The 21,879-nt window shown below is 38.4% G+C and overlaps 1 protein-coding gene across 2 annotated transcripts; it reads left to right on the top strand.

Annotated features, from left to right (window-relative positions):
• Positions 1-2,841: 2,841 nt before the first annotated feature.
• NTMT2 (N-terminal Xaa-Pro-Lys N-methyltransferase 2) lies at positions 2,842-21,451 on the top strand. Of its 2 annotated transcripts, XM_047783963.1 has the most exons (5): positions 2,842-3,082; positions 14,110-14,285; positions 15,693-15,746; positions 19,705-19,954; positions 20,716-21,451. In XM_047783963.1, exons 1-5 carry the CDS (start codon positions 2,929-2,931, stop codon positions 20,985-20,987), a joined length of 906 nt encoding a protein of 301 aa, XP_047639919.1. In that variant the 5' UTR covers positions 2,842-2,928; the 3' UTR covers positions 20,988-21,451. The 2 variants fall into 2 exon arrangements, with proteins under 2 accessions (XP_047639919.1, XP_047639920.1); XM_047783964.1 differs by lacking the exon at positions 15,693-15,746.
• Positions 21,452-21,879: the final 428 nt, after the last annotated feature.

The raw sequence follows: 21,879 nt of genomic DNA, 5'->3' as shown, positions 1-21,879 counted from the left end.
TGCTAGCACAGACAGTACAAATGTAGACAGTGCACCCACTTCCAAATGAAAACTGAAGCCAGGAGAATATCACATATTCATTGGTAAACGCAATGACAGGATGACGTACCTATCCATGAACCATGCACTGTGGCAAGGGGACCATGGATAATGTGGAATGCAACTCAGGCAATTCCTGAAACTGGGAATGGGGATAATCCCACTGAAATTATGTGGCTGCCCCTTGAAGTAGGGAGAGGGGAAATGGAAATATAGAAACATAGGAAAATGAAGAAAAATAAGACAGCATCAAACAAATGGAATCCTTACTTCTTTTCCCATTAAAAGATTAACACATAAATTATACTTAAAGAAAGATCACGGTTAGATTCCAATCTTATAAAAATTCCACTGACGATGTGTGAATTAGCTATCCATTAGCTTCATTGTAACAAATTATTCCAAAATTTAGCTGCTACAAAGAAGAAGCATTTATTTCTGTGAGTCAGTAACTTGAGCATGGCTTAGCTGGCTCAGGGTCTTTTATCAGATTGGGTGGAGAAAGACCTTCTTCCCAGCTCACTCATGGTTGTTGGCAGAATTTAGCTTTTCCTGGGTTTTCACACTGAGGCAGTTCCTTGTCATGTGGGCTTCTCCTTAGGGCAGCTCACAACAGGCAGCTGGCTTCCCTAAGAGCAAGCAAGCAAGAGAGCAAAGGAAAATGCCAAAAACAGTCTTCTTATATCATGATCTTGTAAGTGACATCCTATCCCTTCTGCCATATTTTATTCTTTAGAAGTAAGTCAATAATCTAGCCCAGGGAAGAGGATTACACAGAGGTATGAATATTAAGCAGGAGGTGGAGATCTATAGGGGCCATCTTAGAAGTGACTACTATAGTGTGTGCATATGTGGGTATATATGTGTATTTTGGAGGGACAGTGGGTGGTGAGTGGTTAAACATAGTATGGGGCCAATAGAGTATTGAGTTCTTGTGGATTTTCTTTCTTTCTTTCTTTTTTGTCTTTTATCTTTTTAGGGCCGCACCTGTGACATGTGGAGGTCCCCAGGCTAGGGGTCTAATCAGAGCTACAGGTGCTGGCCTACGTCAGGGCCACAGCAACACCAGATCTGAGCCGTGTGTGTGTGTGTGTGTGTGTGTGTGTGTGTGTGTGTGACCTACACCACAGCTCATGGTCACGTCAGATCCTTAACCCACTGAGGCCAGGGATCGAACTGGCAACCTCATGGCTCCCAGTCAGATTCATTTCCACTGCATCATGATGGGCACTCCTGGATTTTCTTGTTAAGAATATTAGATGGTTGGTGTTCCCTGGTGGCTTAGCAGGTTAAGGATCTGGCTTGTCACTGCTGTAGCATGGGTTCGATCCCTGGCCTGGGAACTTCCATGTTCCTTGAGTGTGGCCAAAAAAAAAAAAAGAATATTAGATGGTTAAAATATTATCCCTCCAGGAAACAGATGACATTCACGAATTGAGAATTTGAGTCAGTTTAATAAAGGGACTATTTATAAAGGTGTGGTAAGTTTAGAGAAATGACAAGGAATAGCGCATTACTCCACAGATTGTGATAACTGGTGCATCACTACCCTGAGGCCTGAAGCAGCATGAGGGAGCAGTTTTCAGAACTAGGAGAGGAGTTCCCATTGTGACTCAGCGGGTTAAGAATCTAATGTAGTGTCTGTGAGGATGTGGGTTTGATCCCTAACCTTATTCATTGAGTTAGGGATCTGTCATTGTTGCAAGCAGTGGTGTAGGTCACAGATGCAGCTTGGATTCAGCATTGCCATGGCTGTGGTGTAGGCCTGCTCCTGCAGCTCCAATTCAACCCCTAGCCCAGGAATTTCCATAAATTGCTGGTGCAGCTGTAAAGAGAAAAAAATAAACAAACTAGGAGAGAGCATTTATATGAGAAGACTTACGGACAGGAGCTATGACTTTTCACATTAGGAAGTAGTTAACCTATGGCATCTCCACAGGGGTGGTGCCAGGGGAATAAACACATTGACATACTCTCCTTCAGCCTCCTGCTGGCACTACCCATTGGCAGAACTCAACCAGGAAGTCCACTGATGTCAATGCAGTCCAGTCTCCAATCACACAGAGTAATGTAGAAAGAGTGGAGAGCAGACATGCAGGGACAATTAGATGATACTCAGTACAGAAACCAAATGAGCACTTATGAGGAAAAGCATATCCACAATAATCAGAAAGGGAGAAACAAGCTTACATGACTAGGTATTGTTTACAGCAAGCTAGATGGAAGAGTTGCTGACAGAGGAGACTTTGTTAACATCAGAACAAGCTTTCATATAATTGTGTCTCTTGAAAATCCTTAAAAATAGGAAACACACGTCTATCTCTATGAAATGATTTGGGCAAAACTGAATTGATGAAAGAAGTGTTCATGGCTAAGATGACTTTGAAGGGTCCTTGTAACTTGAGGATTCCGTGTCCCAGGAGGAGTGATGGAAATCAGAGAACAGGATCTCCTGCAAAATATTCACAATGCTTTGAAATGGAAATTAGGCCACTCCAATTTAGGAATCAAATTAAAGCAAATATTCAGGGTGTTAGCTGGCTGCTGGCTGTGCTCTTGCCTGTTTGAAGTGGCAGCTAAAGGAGGGAGGCGTGCTCTTTCCTGGATGAGGCAGGATCTCACTCAGCCTGTTTTCATCTTTACTTAGCACCTGCTGGCTTGGAGTGGTGTGGCCCAAGCAATCAGACTGTAGATGTGCCAAGAGCCTGACCTCCTGATGTCTGCCGCCCCTCCCCCCCCAACCCCATGACACCTCTCCTGATATAGATGGACAGGGGCTGGTTTAAAATGACAGTCGTCTCAAGTTCATGTAGGAAGAGAAGGCTAATTCAAAGAAAAAGCCAGGCAAGTTCCCTTTCTCTGTAGGAATAATTATTATGCCCTTTCACCATGGCCCACCTGGGAGCACATTTTGCCTTTAGATCCCGCTGGCAGAAGACCGACGATGAACTCTGTCGACACAGCATGTCCTTTATTCTTCACAAAGCCATTTGCAATGACTTCTTTCAGAGCTATCTCTACCTGCTGGAAAATATCCCCCTGGGTAAGTGAGTCAGAGCTACTAGGAAAGGGACAAGGAATGACCAGAGACTCTCTATGTGAAGTTGTGGGGCTTTTGCAAGAGGAGTTAGAACAAGGACATTTGCAGATAAAAAAGACCCATAACTAATGTCATTGGGCTTAAATGTTTCAATGGCATTCTTTTATGTAAAGGGCAAAGACCAGATGTTGCCTGGCAGGTCAAGCTTCTATTTGGGGACTTCCATATACTCTTAGACATGGGTAACTTGCTTCTCTGGGTGTTAGTTGCTGGAGCGTCAGACTTATAGAAATTAATTTCTTGAATTTGGGAGGACAATTTTAATATTTGCAAAAATTTAGAGGTAGGCAAGTTAGGCAATTTAAAGATGAGAGTGTTAATGCAGTAGTATACCAACTAAGATTTAAAAAGAAAAGTTAAACAATAGTTGATCAAGGTTTTTGGCGGTGGTGGTATGTGTGTGTTGGTGGTTGTATTGGTGGTGGTGGTGGTGGTGGTGGTGTGTGTGTGTGTGTGTGTGATCATTTCTGGCCTTCCTGAGTCACAATAATTGTCCAAGAGCTTTAAAGAAGCAGATATTAGTTTGGTCTTAGAATATTAAGGAAAAAACTGGGCCGTTGTCTCTGTTTTAGTGATTTCCTCTAGTTTTCAGAGAATTGGACAATAGGGCAATAAAAACTTATCTGATTTGTCTACACTACTTTTCTCAGCCTCTGTGAAAGTGGTTACCAGGGCACTCTTAAAACCATTGAGGAGACAACTTGTGATTAAAGAGTGAAGTATCCCCCTTTGATTTAAATTTTCCCCCAACAAAAGCAGGGGCAGTATGCATCAGTCCCAGTCTGCTTTCTTAAGGTTTCTGAAAGCCCCATTGTGCATTTGATGTGGCCAGGATTTCCAGACATGGAAGGGGCTATATAATGCTTTGTATAGCATTCAAAACTATGTTAGCAGTCTACCAGCCTACCAGAGTCATTTTCCATAAGTCCACTTCTAAGGGGAATCTTTAATTCTAGACATATGAATACTTTCATCTCATATTTATATATATTTCTCACAAAAACTTTCTCATTTATGACTTTATTGGATCCTCACAGTCACACTATGAAGTAGATAGGGTAAGTATCATTATTTTTTTTCACCCACCTTCTCATGCTTGTCCCCTATCTTATTTTTTCAAGTGAGGGAAAGAAAATTCAGAGACGATGAGATATAATCTAGATAGGTCTCCTCTAGATAACCAAAGCAAGAACCCAGGACCAGAGCATGTTCTGATTGATCACACTACCATAAGTAATTATTTTAGGACATAATATACATCCCTTTGTGTCCAAATGGAAAACTTAGAAAAATTTATTTGGAAGGTGATGATGTTCTGGCCACTCCATGGCTTGTCAGAGTGTTGCTTTTCTGGAGACACTCTTTGGGCCACACCTTAATAGCAGTAGCTTGTTGACCCAAGATGCATTAGTCAGGAGAAAGATGTCAATTATGATAGCTTATAAGAGACTCACTAAGGTGCCGTTAACTGCCAAATTTTAAAAATAATTATTATGGAGAAAAGAAATTAACTTCAGATAGAAGCTGAAGATGAATTTAAAAGACCCCAATAAATATTTATTAGACAAATTACATGACCCTGTACTAGTAATTAATTGCAGGTTACCAATGTCCTGAGTTCAAATTCTGACACTGCTATTGATAGAGGAAACACTATGGCAAGTTACTAAACTCTCTGTGCATCATCTTTCTCAAAACTGTGGGGCTGTTGGAAGGATTAAATGCAGTTATATATGTGGAAATAGTCAATGCTCAATAAACATAGTTTTTTATTTTCCTTCCTTAAAGCCAGGGCTCTTTTAAAGTCACCATGTAACTTTCCTTATAACAGGCATCCCCAAAGACGATCAGCTTATTTCACTATGTGGGAGTTTTGAGGCTTTAGTGGATATTAATCTTTTCAGTTTGGAAGCAGATCTCAGCCAGTGGAAGTGCTTCCTCCTCAGCCCCACTGAGGTGCTTTAGAATTGGCTTCCCCTTTTCTTGATGATTTCAAGGCTTCATAGAAATGAAAATAAAGCCTTTCTTTTAAAAGGTTGGGGGGACCTCTGTGTAGAGTCTACACAGAGAGATTGTTGTTTGGGAAGAACGGTGGTTAACCAGACTCTCTGATTCCTTCTTTCCTTCCTTCCTCCTTCCACTGCCTGCACTAGGCAGCCAGCCTCACACCAGCACATTATGCAGTGACATTCAGTCATGGGGACATTTGCTGAAATAGCTCCCCAGCTTGCTTCAGTGATTCATGGAGAAGCAAGAGCCTGCTGATTAAACATCTCCAGTGGAAATGCCATTGAATACAACAGGTCTTCACAAAGAAATGGGAACAAACTTATTCCTAGTCTCAGTGGTTTGCATATATAGTTTCAGTTAATCTTCATGACATCCCTATTGAGGGGTGGTGTTATCTGAGGAACTAATACATAGAGGAAGTAAGTAACTTGCCAAAGAGCATGTGGTTGTGAGTGTGGAGCAGGATGAGAACTCAGGAGTCTAACTACCAGAGTCTGTCTTTTTTAATCACAAACTCATGCTACCTCCCAATGAAAATGGCAACCTGGTTAATGTGGAGAGAAATATAAGTTTTAACAAAATTTTGAATTGACAGGAATATAAAACAGTCTATGAGAAGTACTGGCTTTCTATTGAGATAATCAACAAGATAAGCAAGCCAGTGAGTAGGTTCATATAATCTAGTTATACCAGCTCAAGTTCAACTAGAGACTTGGAGTGAATGAATTTTCCAAAGATGGCTGTTTGTGAACAAATTGGAAGTAGAACAGGGAAACACATAAATCTCCCGTTTGCATACCAGTGCCACAGGGCCCAACTTGAGTAGTTCGTATAAGCTAAACCCTCAGTATTTCTTCTGGCACTATTCACAGCACATTTCTGAGTACCTAGACATCAATGAATATTTATTAATTGTATGTTGCAAAGGAATCTATTACTCCTGGACATTGTTAAAGGCTTAGTCTAACTTCACATTTAGAACAAGTGTTCTATGGGTTTAGCAGAAAAAATAAAGTCTTTGCATTTAAATAGGTTTGGGTTAGGGCCTGGCTATGACACGTCATTTCTGTATAATACTGAGTAAATTGCTAAATCTTCTTAGTTCATTCATTACTTAGCTGTAAAATGATGATTGTAATCTCAGTTTTGTAGTGTCATTGTGAGGATTTAAAGAAATAATGTGAAGAGATAATATGAAAGTGCCTACCATAACGCCTGGTATATAGGAAGTACCCACTAATGGTCAGTAATCCCACTTCACTTACCCTTTTTTAGAAGAATTAGGCTCTTAGGAGGAAATTAAGAACAATAGTTATGGCTTTGCTGTCAAAATTAAAAACTAGAATTAATAAAAACATTTTCTATAATACCATTGGAACTTCCAAATGAAACAGCATAAAACTATTGGCATTTTTTCAAATTGATTTCATCCCTGTGGCAGGCATTATTGCACAATTGATTGTACAATGATACATTTTCCAAATGTGTATTGTTACCTTTGCGATGTAAACCCTACAGGATCATTTTTCACCTTAAACAAATGAAGAACCAGGGAGTTCCCATTGTGGCTCAGTGCTAACGAACCTGACTAGTATCCATGAGGATATAAGTTCGATCCCTGGCCTCACTTGTGGGTTAAGGATCTGATGTTGCTGTGAGCTGTGGTGTAGGCTGCAGACAGGGCTTGGATCTGGTGTTGCTGTGGCAGTGGTGTAGGCTGGCAGCTGCAGCTCCAATTCGACCCCTAGCCTGGTAACATCCATATGCTGCGAGTGCAGCCCTAGAAAGACAGACAAACAAGCAAACAAAGGAAATGAAGAACCAGAAAATTTCCCTTTATTTTAAAGACTTTCAGATACACAGTGTGGGATGGGTGAAATATGGGTTTTGGGTTTAAAGAGACTTAGTTTTAAATCCCAGTTGTGTCACTCACTAGGGAGCAATTTAGTTAACCTTTTGATGCCTTGTTTTTTTCTTAAGCAAAAAAAATATATCTCATATATTCAGCTAGATATAAATGCTTAGCATATGTGGTACATATATACATATTTGATCAATGATAGTTATTATTTTTTAATTATTTGGGTGTGCCTAATTAGGAGAATAGATATCCTCCTGTAGTTTTCCACAAACTACAAAAAGTGTGACCCCTATAAGATTATGTTGGCTTTTTCCTGTAACCACTCACTATGTTGTTGAACCTGTATCTTATTCAAAGAACAAAAAGCTGGACACTATTCATTTATTCTGTAAACATTCAAAGGAGGCTTGCTCTGTATTAAATGTAATGGTAAGTCCTGAGGGTACAAGGAAAATAAAATAGAGGAGAGAGACCCACACAGATATTTTTTGTGGAATGTGGAAATAGTGATAGGGACCATCACAGGTACTGCAAAAGTGCAGAGGAAGTGACTGCTGAATCTGCTTCTGACTCTTCTGATGCAAAGTCTCACTATGGAAGATCTGTGCCCAGTACCTCTGCCTGAATTCCGACCTTTTCAAATTTGATGGTGGGTCAGGTAGAACACTCTAGTAGGAACAGAGAGTTAAGAAGATACTCAGCTGAAGGGGGGAGGGGATATGACGTGTGGGGGCAGCTTGAGTACATCCTTGCTCAAGTGGGGTATGTTCCCTCCCTCCCACCCTTGGTTAACTTATTTGTGTTGAAGGCCTGAAAGAACTTCGGAAACACTGAAATAGCCCTCAATTGAAAAGGAAAGAAGTCCACTAAAACTTTCAGGTTTGGTGGTGCATTCTTTTAGTGGCAAGATGCACCAGACACCTAAAGAAAGGAGGGGAGAAATAAAACCTAGAGGGCCTCTTAGGGTAATCCTTAAGACCCATTAATGACAAAATTCTAGTTTTTGGGCACACAGACCTTTGGAGACCTTTGGATTCTACCCGAAACATTGGTAAAGTCCTTCTTCCCACCTTTTACTGTTGGCAAAAAAAATCTGACTTTTTTTTTTAGGTTCCACATATAAATGAGATCATGCGTTATTTATCTTTCTCTGTCTGATTTATTTCTTAGTATAATGCCTTCAAGTTCCATCTATGTTGTCACAAATGGCAGGATTTTCTTCATGTTTACAGCTAATATTCCATTGTGCCTAGATCCATCCTTCCTCTCTCCCTTTCTTCCTTCCTTCCTTCCTTCCTCCCTCCCTTTCTTCCTTCTTTCCTTCCTTCCTTTCTTCAGTTTTTGCCATTACTTTTTCAATGGCTAAATAAAGAAATCATGAACTACCAATCTCTTTTATGGGCGATCATACATTTCTCCTAGTTGGGCTTTCTTTTCTCTTATAAATAAAAGACTAACTTAATCCAATATTCTGTCTCAAATAATTTCAAACTTACTGTTTAAATACAGCCCAGACATACTCTGAGCACTCTCAGGTAAATTTTCAGTTGTCTAACATCTGGAATAAAGTATAAAAGAGTTATAATCAACTATAAAAAAACAAAAAGAAAAAAATGAGGTACTCAGCAAATATAAACACTTAGGTCTCAACAAAATTTTGCTTAGAGAATTCTCAAGATTTTTATTCTTCAGGGCAAATTCACATGTACTCTATTTATGTAACAAGTAAGCCAGTGGAAGGTTCTTGGGAGTTCAGCTCATAATGTAGATCAAGAAATAAGTAACTTATTATACCAAGAAGTAATAGAGTGTCTAGCCTCTGTCTTAGACTACTCCAAGTTTCACAACATTGCAATCTTGTAAGAATAAGCCAGCCACTAGATGTATTTCTATAATAAAAAGTCACGGGCTGATGACTACCTTAGCTGAATCAACTGGCACCATTGCAGGAGGTATCAGGAAGGGAGAACCTGGAGCTGGCCATTACACCTCATATATCTTTTTAGTGGAATGTTCCTATCAATTAGGTGAAAATGAGAACTCAAGCCCATAACCATAAAAACTTACCTATTGAGTCTGACCCCTGCTGAGCTTGGCATTCACTTGTGGTCTAAATGTTGCTGGCATAATGGGCCATTCCCATTTCCAGATTAAGGGTTTTAATAAACTTCACCAACTAGTTGACTTAAGCAAGTGATGATGAGTGTGGCTGCTTTGCTGCTTTGACTTGATCCATAAGAACACTGGGCTGGGGCTTGCCTGTGATCTCAAGAAGCAGTCAACTCTGGGAAGACTCTGTGAACTGTGATTTCCTAGCCTAGTTTCTGATACATACAGAAGAATTTGGAACAGTCATTTTTTGGCATGCTGATGCTTGATTTTTGTCATCTCTGTTGAATTTTTAAGCATTTATTGAGCTACCTGTTTACAGAACACTTTACCATGTGCTAGGCAATGGGGACTGGTGTAGGTCAGTGGTTCCCAATGTTTTTGAACATGAGGACTCCCCTTCTAGTGTTGTATTTTCTCAATCAGTAGCTAACTTGTATATAAAATGTCAATAAAGCATCTATATATTTATAAATAGCTTTTAAAGATTTATATTTTTAAAATAATAATCTATTGTGTTATACATAAGGGAGGTATAGTATATAACATTGTAATATTGTTTGTTTCTAGAAAGTAAAATACGTGGGAATTGATTCCTATATCCCTTTTAGCAAATATGTGGTTGTTCAAGAGTCCAAACATTGGCTCCAATGTCTTCAAGTTGGGAAATATTGATGTAACTCCACAGATGAAACACAATTGATAGTAGTGGCATTTATTGAATTTTTAACTTTTAGAATCAAAATTTGTGACAATGTAACTATTGTTCAATTCAGAGCCAAGTAGTGCATTCGCCCAAAGTCACAATCTTGTTATCTGGAGAAAAATGTTCCTAGTTAATGTTAAGTAGATTTTCTTTTCTTATACCATTTCTATGTAAAACTATGCCATATTTTGGTTTGCTGCATATCCTGATCATAACATTTTTAGACCATTGTGTACCTTACTTGCAGTTTCCAACTGTCTTTTATTTTTGTTGATTAAAATTAAAAATATGTTGTCCTTAGAATATCACGAATGACTCCTTGCTTCCTACCTACTGTCTATTGCCCAGAATCTAGATCATTCTACTTCCTGGAGATATTTTTTTTTGAAACCTATGTTTTTTCTTGTAATATAAACTGATTCATTTCTAAATATGATAATATCTGTCATTTTGAGTTTCTTTCCAATGGATTCCGGGGATTTCAATGTCTTTCCAATGGATTTAACTGTCTTTCATTACATATCCTCTCTTGATTTTAATCCTCTTTGGGCTGGAATATAGCTTCAAGAAACTTCTGACAAATGAATCCATGGGGGGGGAGGTAGTTAAATATTCTTTCACTATTTGAATGGGTAACAAATTTTAGCTTCAAAGCCATTTTCACTCAGAATATTGATAACTGCTCCACTGTTTTCCAGTATTTCTGATGAGATCTGTGTTATAAGCCTGATTCTAGTCCTTTGAACATAGAGTTGTCAGATAAAATATAAAATTCACCTAAATTTAAATTTAAGATAATCAACAGTTTTTAGTGTAAGTATGTCCCATGCAATGTGTGATATTTCAAGCATAATTACACTAATAAATTATCCGTTGCTTACCTAAAATTCAAAACTAATTGCATGTCCTGTATTTTTATTTGCTAAATCTGGCAACCCTACTTGAAGGTCAACAATTATTTTCCTCTAAATAACTTAATGATTTTCTCATTACACTTTGTTTGAATTTTCCTAAAGGTATGTATAATTGTGACTTTTATTTAATTATTAGAATTTTTGAATACATGCACCTCAGTACTTTTGGACCGTATAATCTCTTTCAGCTCTGGGAAATTTTCTTCTCTTATTCCTTTGATAATTTTCTTCTCTCCATTTTCTTTGTTTATATATAATGATTTTTATTTTTTCCACTATAGCTGGTTTTCAGTGTTCTGTCAATTTTCTGCTGTACAGCATGGTGACCCAGTTACACATACATGTATACATTCTTTTTTCTCACATTATCATGCCCCATCATAAGTGACTAGACATAGGTCCCAGGGCTACACAGCAGGATCTCATTGCTAATCCATTCCAAAAGCAATAGTCTATATCTATTAACCCCAAGCTCCCAGTCCATTCCACTCTCTCCCCTCCCCCTTGGCAACCACATGTCTACTCTCCAAGTCCATGATTTTCTTTTCTATGGAAAGGTTCATCTGTGCCATATATTAGATTCCAGATATAAGTGATATGATATGGTATTTGTCTTTCTCGTTCTAACTTACTTCACTCAATATGAGAGTCTCTATTTATTTCAAGTATCTTCTCTGACCATAATGGCATGAAACTAGAAATCAACCACAGGAAAAGAAATGAGAAAAAACTTACTACATGGAGAATAAACAACATGCTACTAAAAAAACCAATGAGTCAGTGAGGAAATCAAGAAGGAAATTAAAAAAATACCTCAAAACAAATGATAATGAAGACACAACCACTCAGAATCTATGGGATGCCACAAAATCAGTGCTCAGAGGGAAATTCATAGCAATACAGGCCTGCCTCAAAAAAGAAGAAAAATCTCAAATTGGCAACTTAACCGACCACCTAAATGAATTAGGAAAAGAAGAACAAGAAAACCCTAAAGTCAGCAGAAGGAAGGAAATCATAAAAATCAGAGAGGAAATCAATTTTCTTCTCTCCATTTTCTGATTTTGAGAATCCTATTTAGCTTGATGTTGAGCCTTCTGAATTAAGTCTTTATAGCTCTAATCATTTTACTGCTGTTTTCCATATCTACTCCATTATGTCTTGATGATTTTACTCAGTGTTAAGTTTTTGGTAATCAATACTTTAATTTTAAGAATTCTTTATTATTCTTTATATAATAATTTTCCTGGCATGTTATCTTTGATTTATAGATGCATCTGTTCTCATGTCTCTTCAAGGATATGAAATTTTTGCTTAGTTTTGGTTTAAATTCTCATTCATTTCCTGGATTATTTCTATTTCCTTTGGAGGTCAATTCTAATTGTTTATCTCTAGCTTTGTTTTACAGACTGCCACTTTATCCTCATGTGTTTGGAAATCATTACTTATCCTTAGTTAGGAGTGAAGGTCAATATCAATGATTTTGGTAGTGGAGAAATTTCCTCTGTTGTATACTTCTCCACTGAATAGAAAGGATGGCAAGAAGCCCTACATGTCTCTGTATATCTTACTAGACTCTGATGAGTGTGAGCAAATGAGGTACTTGGAATTCTTTATATGCCAGAATGCATAGTGTTCAAGGATCTCAATACTAACTGATACACTTCTCCCAAGGGAATTTCATATTTTAAAATTTTTTAGAGAAGATATATATTTATCCCCCGCTTAGGATTATAGCTGTGCTGCTTTTTGTTTTGGGGAGGGTGCATTGATGCCTTACCAGTTGGCCCATAGACATATTTTTTAAATTAACTCTTACTTCCTTTTGCAATTATTCTGAGCTGCAAATTCTTTAGCTTTATTACATCTGCTTTTTGTTTTCCAGAAATTTGTTGAAATCATGAATCCTTGGTGGCCCCTTCTCATTTTCTTCACTGTTATGAGTTGAGTTTATTAAAACAATTCTTGGGGAATATTGGGGAGGAGGGAGGACAAATGCATGTATTTAGCCTACAATCTTGAACAAGAGGTTCTTCCCTTTAATCTCATTTTCTACCACTTCCTCCTCAATATCCTCTAATGAAAATATTTTATATCTGTAAGAGTGCATTTTGGTTCACAAACTTATTTAAATGCATACTCATTTACCCCTCAGAAGTGGAAAGACAGGTTTTTCTAAAAATAAATGTTGGAGTTCCCATTGTGGTGCAGCAGAAATGAATCCAACTAGGAACCATGAGATTGCGGGTTTGATCCCTGGCCTCGCTCAGTGGGTGAAGGATCCAGCTTTGCCATGAGCTGTGGTGTAGGTCGCAGATGAGGTTTGGATCTGGCATTGCTGTGGCTCTGATGTAGGCCAGCAGCAACAGCTCCGATTCAACCCCTAGCCTGGGAACCTCCATATGCTACAGGTGTGGCCCTATAAAGACATAACACACAAAAAAAAAAAGTCTTCATACCTCACATTCTGAAATAATGAAATGACACATATATGAATGTGCCTACTGTCCTACCTGGTACAGAATAGTTGCTCAATAAATGTTTTATTTCTTTTTTATTATTCTACTTTCAGAAGAGAGGCCTAGTACATTTTCTGTAATGTTGGTACAAAGAGATATTTGGATATGAATTGCTTTAAAAAAGAGATGAAGAAAATAGTCATCCATTCTAATCTACCTTGTGATTAGAAGTAAAGATTAGTGACTAAATTCTCATAAAATATTTGGATCTCAAAGGAAAAACTTGTTGTGAAACTAATGACATTCTTTACTCTATTGTAGCAAATACTGTTCAAATTTTTAAAAACATAGTGACAAGATTTAAAAAAATTAGGAGTTCCCGTCATGGCGCAGTGGTTAACGAATCCGACTAGGAACCATGAGGTTGCAGTTTTGGTCCCTGCCCTTGCTCAGTGGGTTAACGATCCGGCGTTGCCGTGAGCTGTGGTGTAGGTTGCAGACGCGGCTCGGATCCCGCGTTGCTGTGGCTCTGGCGTAGGCTGGTGGCTACTGCTCCGATTAGACCCCTAGCCTGGGAACCTCCATATGCCGCGGGAGTGGCCCAAGAAATAGCAAAAGGACAAAAAAAATAAAAAAAATAAAAAAAAAATTAAACTTGAGTGTTATTAAATCATGAAAATGCCACATGATTGTGACTTATACATGAGATACCTGAAGATCATAGGAGTTAAGAAGTTTACCCAAGGTTACATAGCCAGTAGGTCACTGAGACAGAACTCAAATCTTCTGAAATAAACTAATATACTTTCCTCCACAGCACAAATTTGTAGGCTTCTAAAAGGAAATTCGATGCATAAGATTGAACTTGTTCTGCATTTAAATATTAATAAATATTAATAATATTTCATTTGCAGTGAAATTGTATGCTTTAACAAGTCAAGTCATCAATGGAGAGATGCAGTTCTATGCCAGAGCTAAGCTTTTCTATCAAGAAGTACCAGCTACAGAAGAGGGTATGATGGGAAATTTCATTGAACTGTCCGACCCAGATATTGAGGCCTCTCGGGAATTTCTTAGGAAATTTGTTGGGGTGAGTTATCCATCTGCAGTTTGATGAGGAGGCAGAGTCCTTGCAAACATTGAGCTCACATGCTTCTGTGTTGTCAGTTAAGTCATATTAAAGCCATATGGCTCAGCCAAGAGTTTAATATGAAAGCCTGTTTTAAGATGTTCAGAAAGGATAGGTCCCATCAAATGATTGGTTTATCCCCTTGACATTTTATTCTCCTAGCACCAGCTAATCTCTCATGTTTCAGGGAAGGTAAACTAACAGTGTTAATATTACAATTAGTGGATTAAGAAGACTTATCTTCCAGAGTCTCATAGAAAAACAGTTGACACCCAGGTGATTGATGGGAGATCATGCCATTTGGGATCCTGGAGTGATTTATTGATTCCCTGTAATAAAAATTCAATGTGGTAAGGAAATGAAGGCTTATGTTCAGTTTTAAAATGGTAAGTATAATGGAATCTCTTTATATTATTTTATATGTAGTTTAGACATTGCCTTGAAAGAATGTGATGCCTTTGTAGACTTGGTGTTGGGTGAAACTCCATTTCCTCATTTCCAGGTCATATGGAGACAGTTCGTAGAGCATAAGGGCCAAAATCTTATGCTTTAGAGTCGTTATGGTTCTTCTACTTACTGTATAAACAAACTTGGGCTTGTTCCTTAAATGCTCTAAGCCTCAATTTTCTTACCATTGACTAGGGCATAACCATGGAACCTACCTCATAGGATAATGTGAAGCTCAAATGATAATATGTGTCAAGTGCTTACTTTAGTACACATAATTGTTATCCAATAAATATAATTTATTACTATGGCTAATAATAACAAGCTTTAATAAAATGCATTAATTATATTTTAAGGATTTTCATTCAGTTGTTAGAATAGACTTAATTCACACAATAGAGCTGCTGTTGGTTCTACTGAGAACAAAGTCCTAACTAGCAAACAGGTTTTGTTCCAGTTCACTATGAAGTCTGTTTGAAATTTGGAGCCCGTTTTATTCTGATAAAGAAAACATTAAAAATATTTGGGGTTGTGTTGTCAGCCTATTTAGAAGCATAATATTTATAATATCCCTAGTTTTTAGGTGAGGCTCACTTCTCATCCAACCTCCCTGGAGCACCCCTGCCTGAATGCAGAAAATAGGATCAAAATAGAGCACTCATTGGGGGGACGAAGTATCTGAATATCAGCTGTAGCAATAAAGGACTAAGGAGCTGGGGATAATGGCTGGGGCTATTTATAGATCAGGTTAACCTGGAATATTTTAAAATCAGTGTTGCTGACTTTATTGAGTTTAATGAATTGCTGATTGAGCGCTTTTTCAGAGATAGTCATTCTGATAAGCACTTTAGAAGCACTGTCTCATTTACTCTTTGCAATAATTCTGGGAGGTAAGTGCTATTATTATTCTCATTTTTACAGTTGTGGATACTGAGGCTTGGAGAGGTTAAGCAAGTTGTCAAGGTTATACAGCTGGTAAGAAACAGAGCTGGGACTTATGCCCAGCCAGGTCTATCTGACACCACATTCCCTGCTCTTAACCACAACATATTTTTTCCATTTGTCTCATAAAGCAAAAAAATTCCCTCCTTGTGCTGTGTGTGTGTGTGTGTGTGTGTATGCCAGAGACCTCAACTCTCCTTCAGTCTGTCTCAGAGCAGACCTTTCTGCTTGCCTCGTTGTGAGACTGACTTTGATCCCAAACCATTTCAGAAGCTTAGTTAGTAATCCAGCTGTCTTGTCACTCCATGTGGAATGCCAGGCTGACCACAGGGATGCTGGTCAGATAGAGCCCATACACATGCCCATGGACCTGGGAAAGGAAACAGCCTTGTGCTTACATATTTATGTTGGAAAAGAGCAGCCTGCTCTTTTCAAACAAATATAAGGAGTCATTCTTAGCAGACAAGGCTCATTGTAAAGCTGTGACCTCTAACTAAGTACAAGCACAGTCTTTTTAAAGAAAAGATATTTTGGTACTTTGACCTTAATAATATGCTAAATTAGTATCCAGGTCAAGATACAAGGAGTTAGGGAATATGAGTATCTGACATGATTTATCCTTGTGTCAACTGGGAAAAGGCAGATTGTTTAATTTAAAGTTTTGCTTTCCTTTCAACACTTAGTGACATGAGACAGTGGGAAAAGGTGTTTAAACTTGTTGCAAATATGTTTACTTTAGCAAATAAACAAATGAGACCAAGATGATGTCATGCATAGCTGATAACACTTTTTACTTTTAGTTTTCTATTGGGGAAAGTAGAAATTTGTAAAAAGTAATCCATATTTGATGATATTTATCTTTTAACAGTTCTCAGAGATTTGATGACTACAAAACTTGGGTATATCTTGTATTTCATGGTTTTTATAAAGTGTCATTAGCACTTTTAATTTAGTTTTAATGCCACTGGAATGAATGTAAAATAATGTTCTTCAAAACAAAATATTTAAGTGGAATCTAAACAAAAATGAAATTCCTAAAAGTATCTTACTATTTTATATGAGTCCATAAATACGGAGATAGCATAATAAATGAAAATCATCAAACAAAACATCTCATTTTGAAATCACACACTGGTGTAGTTCTGGTCACATTCATGGAAGGGCATCACATTTAAATCCCATCACAGTTATGGGCAGCCAGGGGGTCCAAGAGACTAGGGATGTTATCCCTGAGTTCAGTCTTTAAATATCTCTTCTCAGAGGAACGGCATGTGAATGAGAGACAGGGGAGGAAACTTGGCGCCTAGCAATGACAGGCAATGCCCACTACTCAAAGTGATATAGAATAAAGAGAACTAGGAGTAGGGCTGAAAGGCTAAGGGGCACAGGATTTGAGTGAAAGGCATCTTTTGCATTTGAAAATGAATGTTGTTTCAAGTATAACTGCAGTCAAATATCACACATCTAAATTGGTGAAAAATATACATCAGAGGGTAAGAATTTTCAAGGGAGTTCTTTTCCAAATATTTTACCCCTCTGGGTCTCAATTTCTTTATCTGAAAAAGTAGGGGAATTAGACATGATTGGTTTTAAAACTCTAGAGTCTTGCTGAGCTCCTTCAAGGCTAATTGGGAGAATCATAGGAAGGGTGAGTGGGTGAGGCCCTGCCTCATTTTAACCAAAGAAACTTCATATTGATTTGTTCATTGAGAAAAAAAAAGAGAGTTCAGTTGTTAATAACCTTTTTGAAATCCTCTGGCATAGATCTCTGGGGTCTCTTCTTTATTGTTCCATGATTCAATTTCTAAAACCACTTGCTACCATAATGTGAGCAACATGATCAGAGGCTTTAAGGCCAAATAATGATAAGAAAAACTTATAATGAGAATCTCTAGTTGAGCATATAAATTTCTACTGAAGTAATTTTCAGTAACTTAAAATAATCTCCATATAGTTTCCCCCATTTTGTTTATGTTATACATTTACTTATAAGGTACTACTTATATGGCTTTCCCAACATAAAACTTTGGCCTTGGCCTTTTTATGAATGGGTTTAGTTTAAATTAAAATATCTGAATGAGGGAGGTAGCATAATATAAGTAGGAATGGCAAACACATGGCATATGTACTACCACTTCCCCTTCCCATAATCAAGGCAGACATCACTAGTCGATCATAGACCTCTTCCTGATAAATCTGAATGAAACCGTAGAATTCTTGGTAGGTAATGCCAAGGGAATCAGCGTTATGGCGCTTGAGGTGACAGCTTTGAGGCAGAACTAGCTTTGGATTCACACAGTTTGCTGTTTGAATTCTAGGTCTGCCATTAGTTGTATAGTATTAGAAATCTAAGTCGTTAACTTAGAAACCTCATCTCTAACTTGGAGAATAATCATTACCTTGTGGAATTTTTCAATTATCATAGTTATTATAGAGGCAAAGAATTTACTATATACAAGCAGTCAATAAATTATGGTTATTATTTCCTTTGAGAATAAGCTATAGTTGCTTCACTTTTTGTACTTCATTGTACCTTTCTTGCTGTAAGGAAGGCCTTTTGAGTGGACTGAAAAGCAGTGTTTTTGACGTTTCTCTCTGCTCAAACTTTACCTTTTGATCAAATAAAAAAAAATCCTTAGTTTCTGAGAAATCAAGAGTAGGCTTTCTCCTTAAGATCTTGATTGACAACTTCAAGTATCTTGTTACTGTAATTTCTAATGCAAAACCTATTGAGCAGCCGTCCAAATTGTGACCAACTAATTTAGACCAGCTGAATCATATATAATCTCATAGCTATACACTAGTCATACATACATACATGTATGTCTCTGTATATATTACCCTACAGAAACAAATTTGAAAATGCTCTCATTGGCTGATTTCCTCCCACTTCTCCATCTTTCACATGAGTTAATTTAATGCACATATCTACCTTAAAATTTTGAAGGGCTTTTGTGCCCAGTAAATCTGTGCTATCTGGAACAAAAGCAGAACATTTTTAGCATGAAAAGAGAAGTGGGGACTTTGCTGCAACCACGTTTTATCCTCAAAAATGTGTTGCATGCCATGAGGGCCAAATGTGAAATGAAGTCCTTGCCTGAGAATGGAACAGTTAGCATTTCCTCAGCTCAGGTCCTAAAAATCTTCCATACAAGAATGGTAGATAATTCAGAGCCCCCAGAATTAGTTTTGAAAAAAAATTCAATTATCCCAGTATGAACTGAAATGTGTTCATTGCATGAATGTGAAAAGTAATTTTAAAACTCAGAAAGGGTCTCTCACTGCTTTGCTCCCTATCTTTATTTATTTTATTTTATTTTATTTTATTTGTCTTTTGTCCTCTTAGGGCTGCACCTGCAGCATATGGAGGTTCCCAGGCTGGGGGTCTAATTGGAGCTGTAGCCACCGATCTACACCACAGCTCACAGCAACGCCAGATCCTGAAGCCATTGAGCAAGGCCAGGGATCGAACCCGCAACCTCATGGTTCCTAGTTGGATTTGTTGCTGCGCCATGATGGGAACTCCTTTTTTTTTTTTTTTTCAAACAAGGCAGTAAGCTATGGTGCACATCCATTTAGCTGTGGGCTTGACCCAAATTTACTGTTAACAGTGTTCTATTTTCACAGGGCTTTCAATGGCCCATTTTTAGGGTTTTTTTTAAGAGAAAATTACCAAGTTTTCAAACCTATGACACTATTTTCTAAAATTCCATTTTGAAAATTCTTTTAAAGACCTTCATTAGGATAAACTAAAGAAGGCAAAAACTAGAAATGTTTGGATTTTTTTTAAAAAAAGTAATTGAATATTTTATAACTTGATTGTGATAGTTCCTGTATGCATTTGTAAACTCATTGAATGGTACACTGAAAATAGTGCATTTAAGGGTTATGAAATAGATCCAAATAAAGTTTATTTAGAGAGGTATTTGAGTGTCCAAGACTCAGGGTGAGTGTCTGCACTTGAAGTACTCCACAAGGTGCCTTTCTGCAGGGGCCCGGGAGAGCTGGGACAGACTGTGCCTTGGATTGCGGCTCTGGGATAGGAAGGGTCAGCAAGCATGTCTTGTTGCCGGTTTTCAACACCGTGGAACTGGTGGACATGATGGAATCCTTCCTCCTCGAAGCCCAGAACTACCTGCAGGTCAAAGGGGACAAGGTAGAAAGCTACCACTGCCAAAGCCTGCAGGAATTCACACCCCCACTGGGGCGATACGATGTCATCTGGATTCAGTGGGTCTCTGGTTAGTCCTGCATGGAGTTACATTTGCCCTTTTTTCCCATTCCAGATAGAGAGGACAACACCCGGGGCTAAGTTTAGCATTTGTGGAGATGGAGCAAGCACACAAAGGGAGATCTGGCTATGGTTGTTCTTAGAAGCCTTAGTTAACCTTAGGTATTATGGGCACACCCCCAAAAGCTCTGGTCCCCCATATTTCTCCCCTTCTGAGCAAGTCTGACAATTCCCATCCTTAGCGATGGAGTGCCTTTGGACCAACCTAAATCCTAGAAGAAACCTAAATATCTGAAGAACTTTAAAAAGTGGTGTCAAAAAGAGTTTATTCCCATTTATTGGCAAAAGTAGACTTTCTTAGATTTAAATCCCCAGGAAATGAGACGGTAGTGAATTTGATTTTGGTCCTAGTGTGTCCGTGCTTGTGTCTGTGTAGGAGACAGAGAGGACTGAGGGTAGAGTTGGGCTGTTCAGGGGATATGGAGGGAACCCAAGTAATGGGCAATCAATTAGCTCATGCCTGGGAGGTAGATAAATTAGGTAGGATGATATCTGTTTTATAGAGAGTGCCCTTCAAAGAGAGTACCTGTCCTCTTATCCAAATTCTCAAAGCCTCCTGCAACTGAACAATTCAGGCAATTAAATAATTCATGAATGAGTGAACAAATGGGCTCCTGATTTTTAGCCTTCCAGTTGTTCCGTCTTTCCTACTCCCCTCCTTCCCCACTCACCATTTCGTCCTCTTCTCCATCTACTTGGCTGCACCTGTAGGGTACCTGACCGACAAAGACCTTCTTGCATTTCTTTGCCGGTGCCGAGATGGCCTGAAAGAAAACGGCATCATCATACTGAAGGACAATGTGGCTCGGGAAGGCTGCATCTTCGATCTCTCCGATAGCAGCGTGACTCGGGACATGGACATCTTCCGGAGCCTCTTTAGGAAGAGTGGGCTGGTGGTGCTGGGCCAGAAGAAGCAGGAAGGCTTTCCAGAGCAGTGCATTCCGGTGTGGATGTTTGCGTTGCACAGCGATGGACGCTCCTGACCGGCAGTGGGGGTAAAGGGCTTCATTGCACAGTGGTGTGGGAGGAGGTGCTCTCCTCTGAGGCGCCCCCGGGTATTTCATGCAGAAATCAAGGGAAGTGTTTGGAAATGATTGATGTAATGTGTATGTTTCCATTAATTATGTAAATCCATGCACACACTCGGTGGATTTTCCAAAAGATAAATGGAATGTGACATCTGGAAAAATGCTCTAAGAAACTGCTTGTATACACCTAAGCTGTACACACACACACACACACACACACACACACACACACACACACACACACAAAACAGAAAAGGGAGCAATGTGCACAAAGTCTAAACTACTTTGGTTTCTGAAGGTTTGCATTATAGAGTAGGTTATGGTGGGTGGGGTAAAGTCTAGACCACCTTTCTCTGCCCTCATGCTAGTTATATTATACTTCCTTCCTCTTTGGGTATACTGCTTCTCTCAGACAAAAATAACCCCCTAATTAAGAAGGAACCAGTCAAAAATCTTATAAAAATTCCATTACTTAATTTTGTCCTTAGCTTTAGTAGAAAAAAGCGTGTGGTTTCACTTTCTGTTTTGGTCAGTTTCACCCACCAATGATGTAATATGGATGTAATTTGATAACAGATGTCTGCATTTGAGTGATGGGGAAGTGTCTCCTTTCAGGAGAAAAATGTTTTACTCTTGAAATTTCAGCTGTGAACATATAAGTAAATGTTATTGATAATCTAATTTTAGGCATTGGCTTCCAAAACAACTTACTTTATTACAGCTGCTCCTGTTTCCTTGACTCATATGAATGTAGGTTGGAAAGAGAAAGGAAATGATAAACCTGACAACTGAACCAACCACATTAGTTTAAGGCACTGGTTTAATGAAAAATAATCTAAAATCTTTC

The sequence above is a fragment of the Phacochoerus africanus genome, chromosome 6 (assembly GCF_016906955.1).
Source record: "Phacochoerus africanus isolate WHEZ1 chromosome 6, ROS_Pafr_v1, whole genome shotgun sequence".
In the NCBI taxonomy this organism is placed as follows: domain Eukaryota; kingdom Metazoa; phylum Chordata; class Mammalia; order Artiodactyla; family Suidae; genus Phacochoerus; species Phacochoerus africanus.
This window is presented reverse-complemented; position numbering and strand designations above follow the sequence as displayed.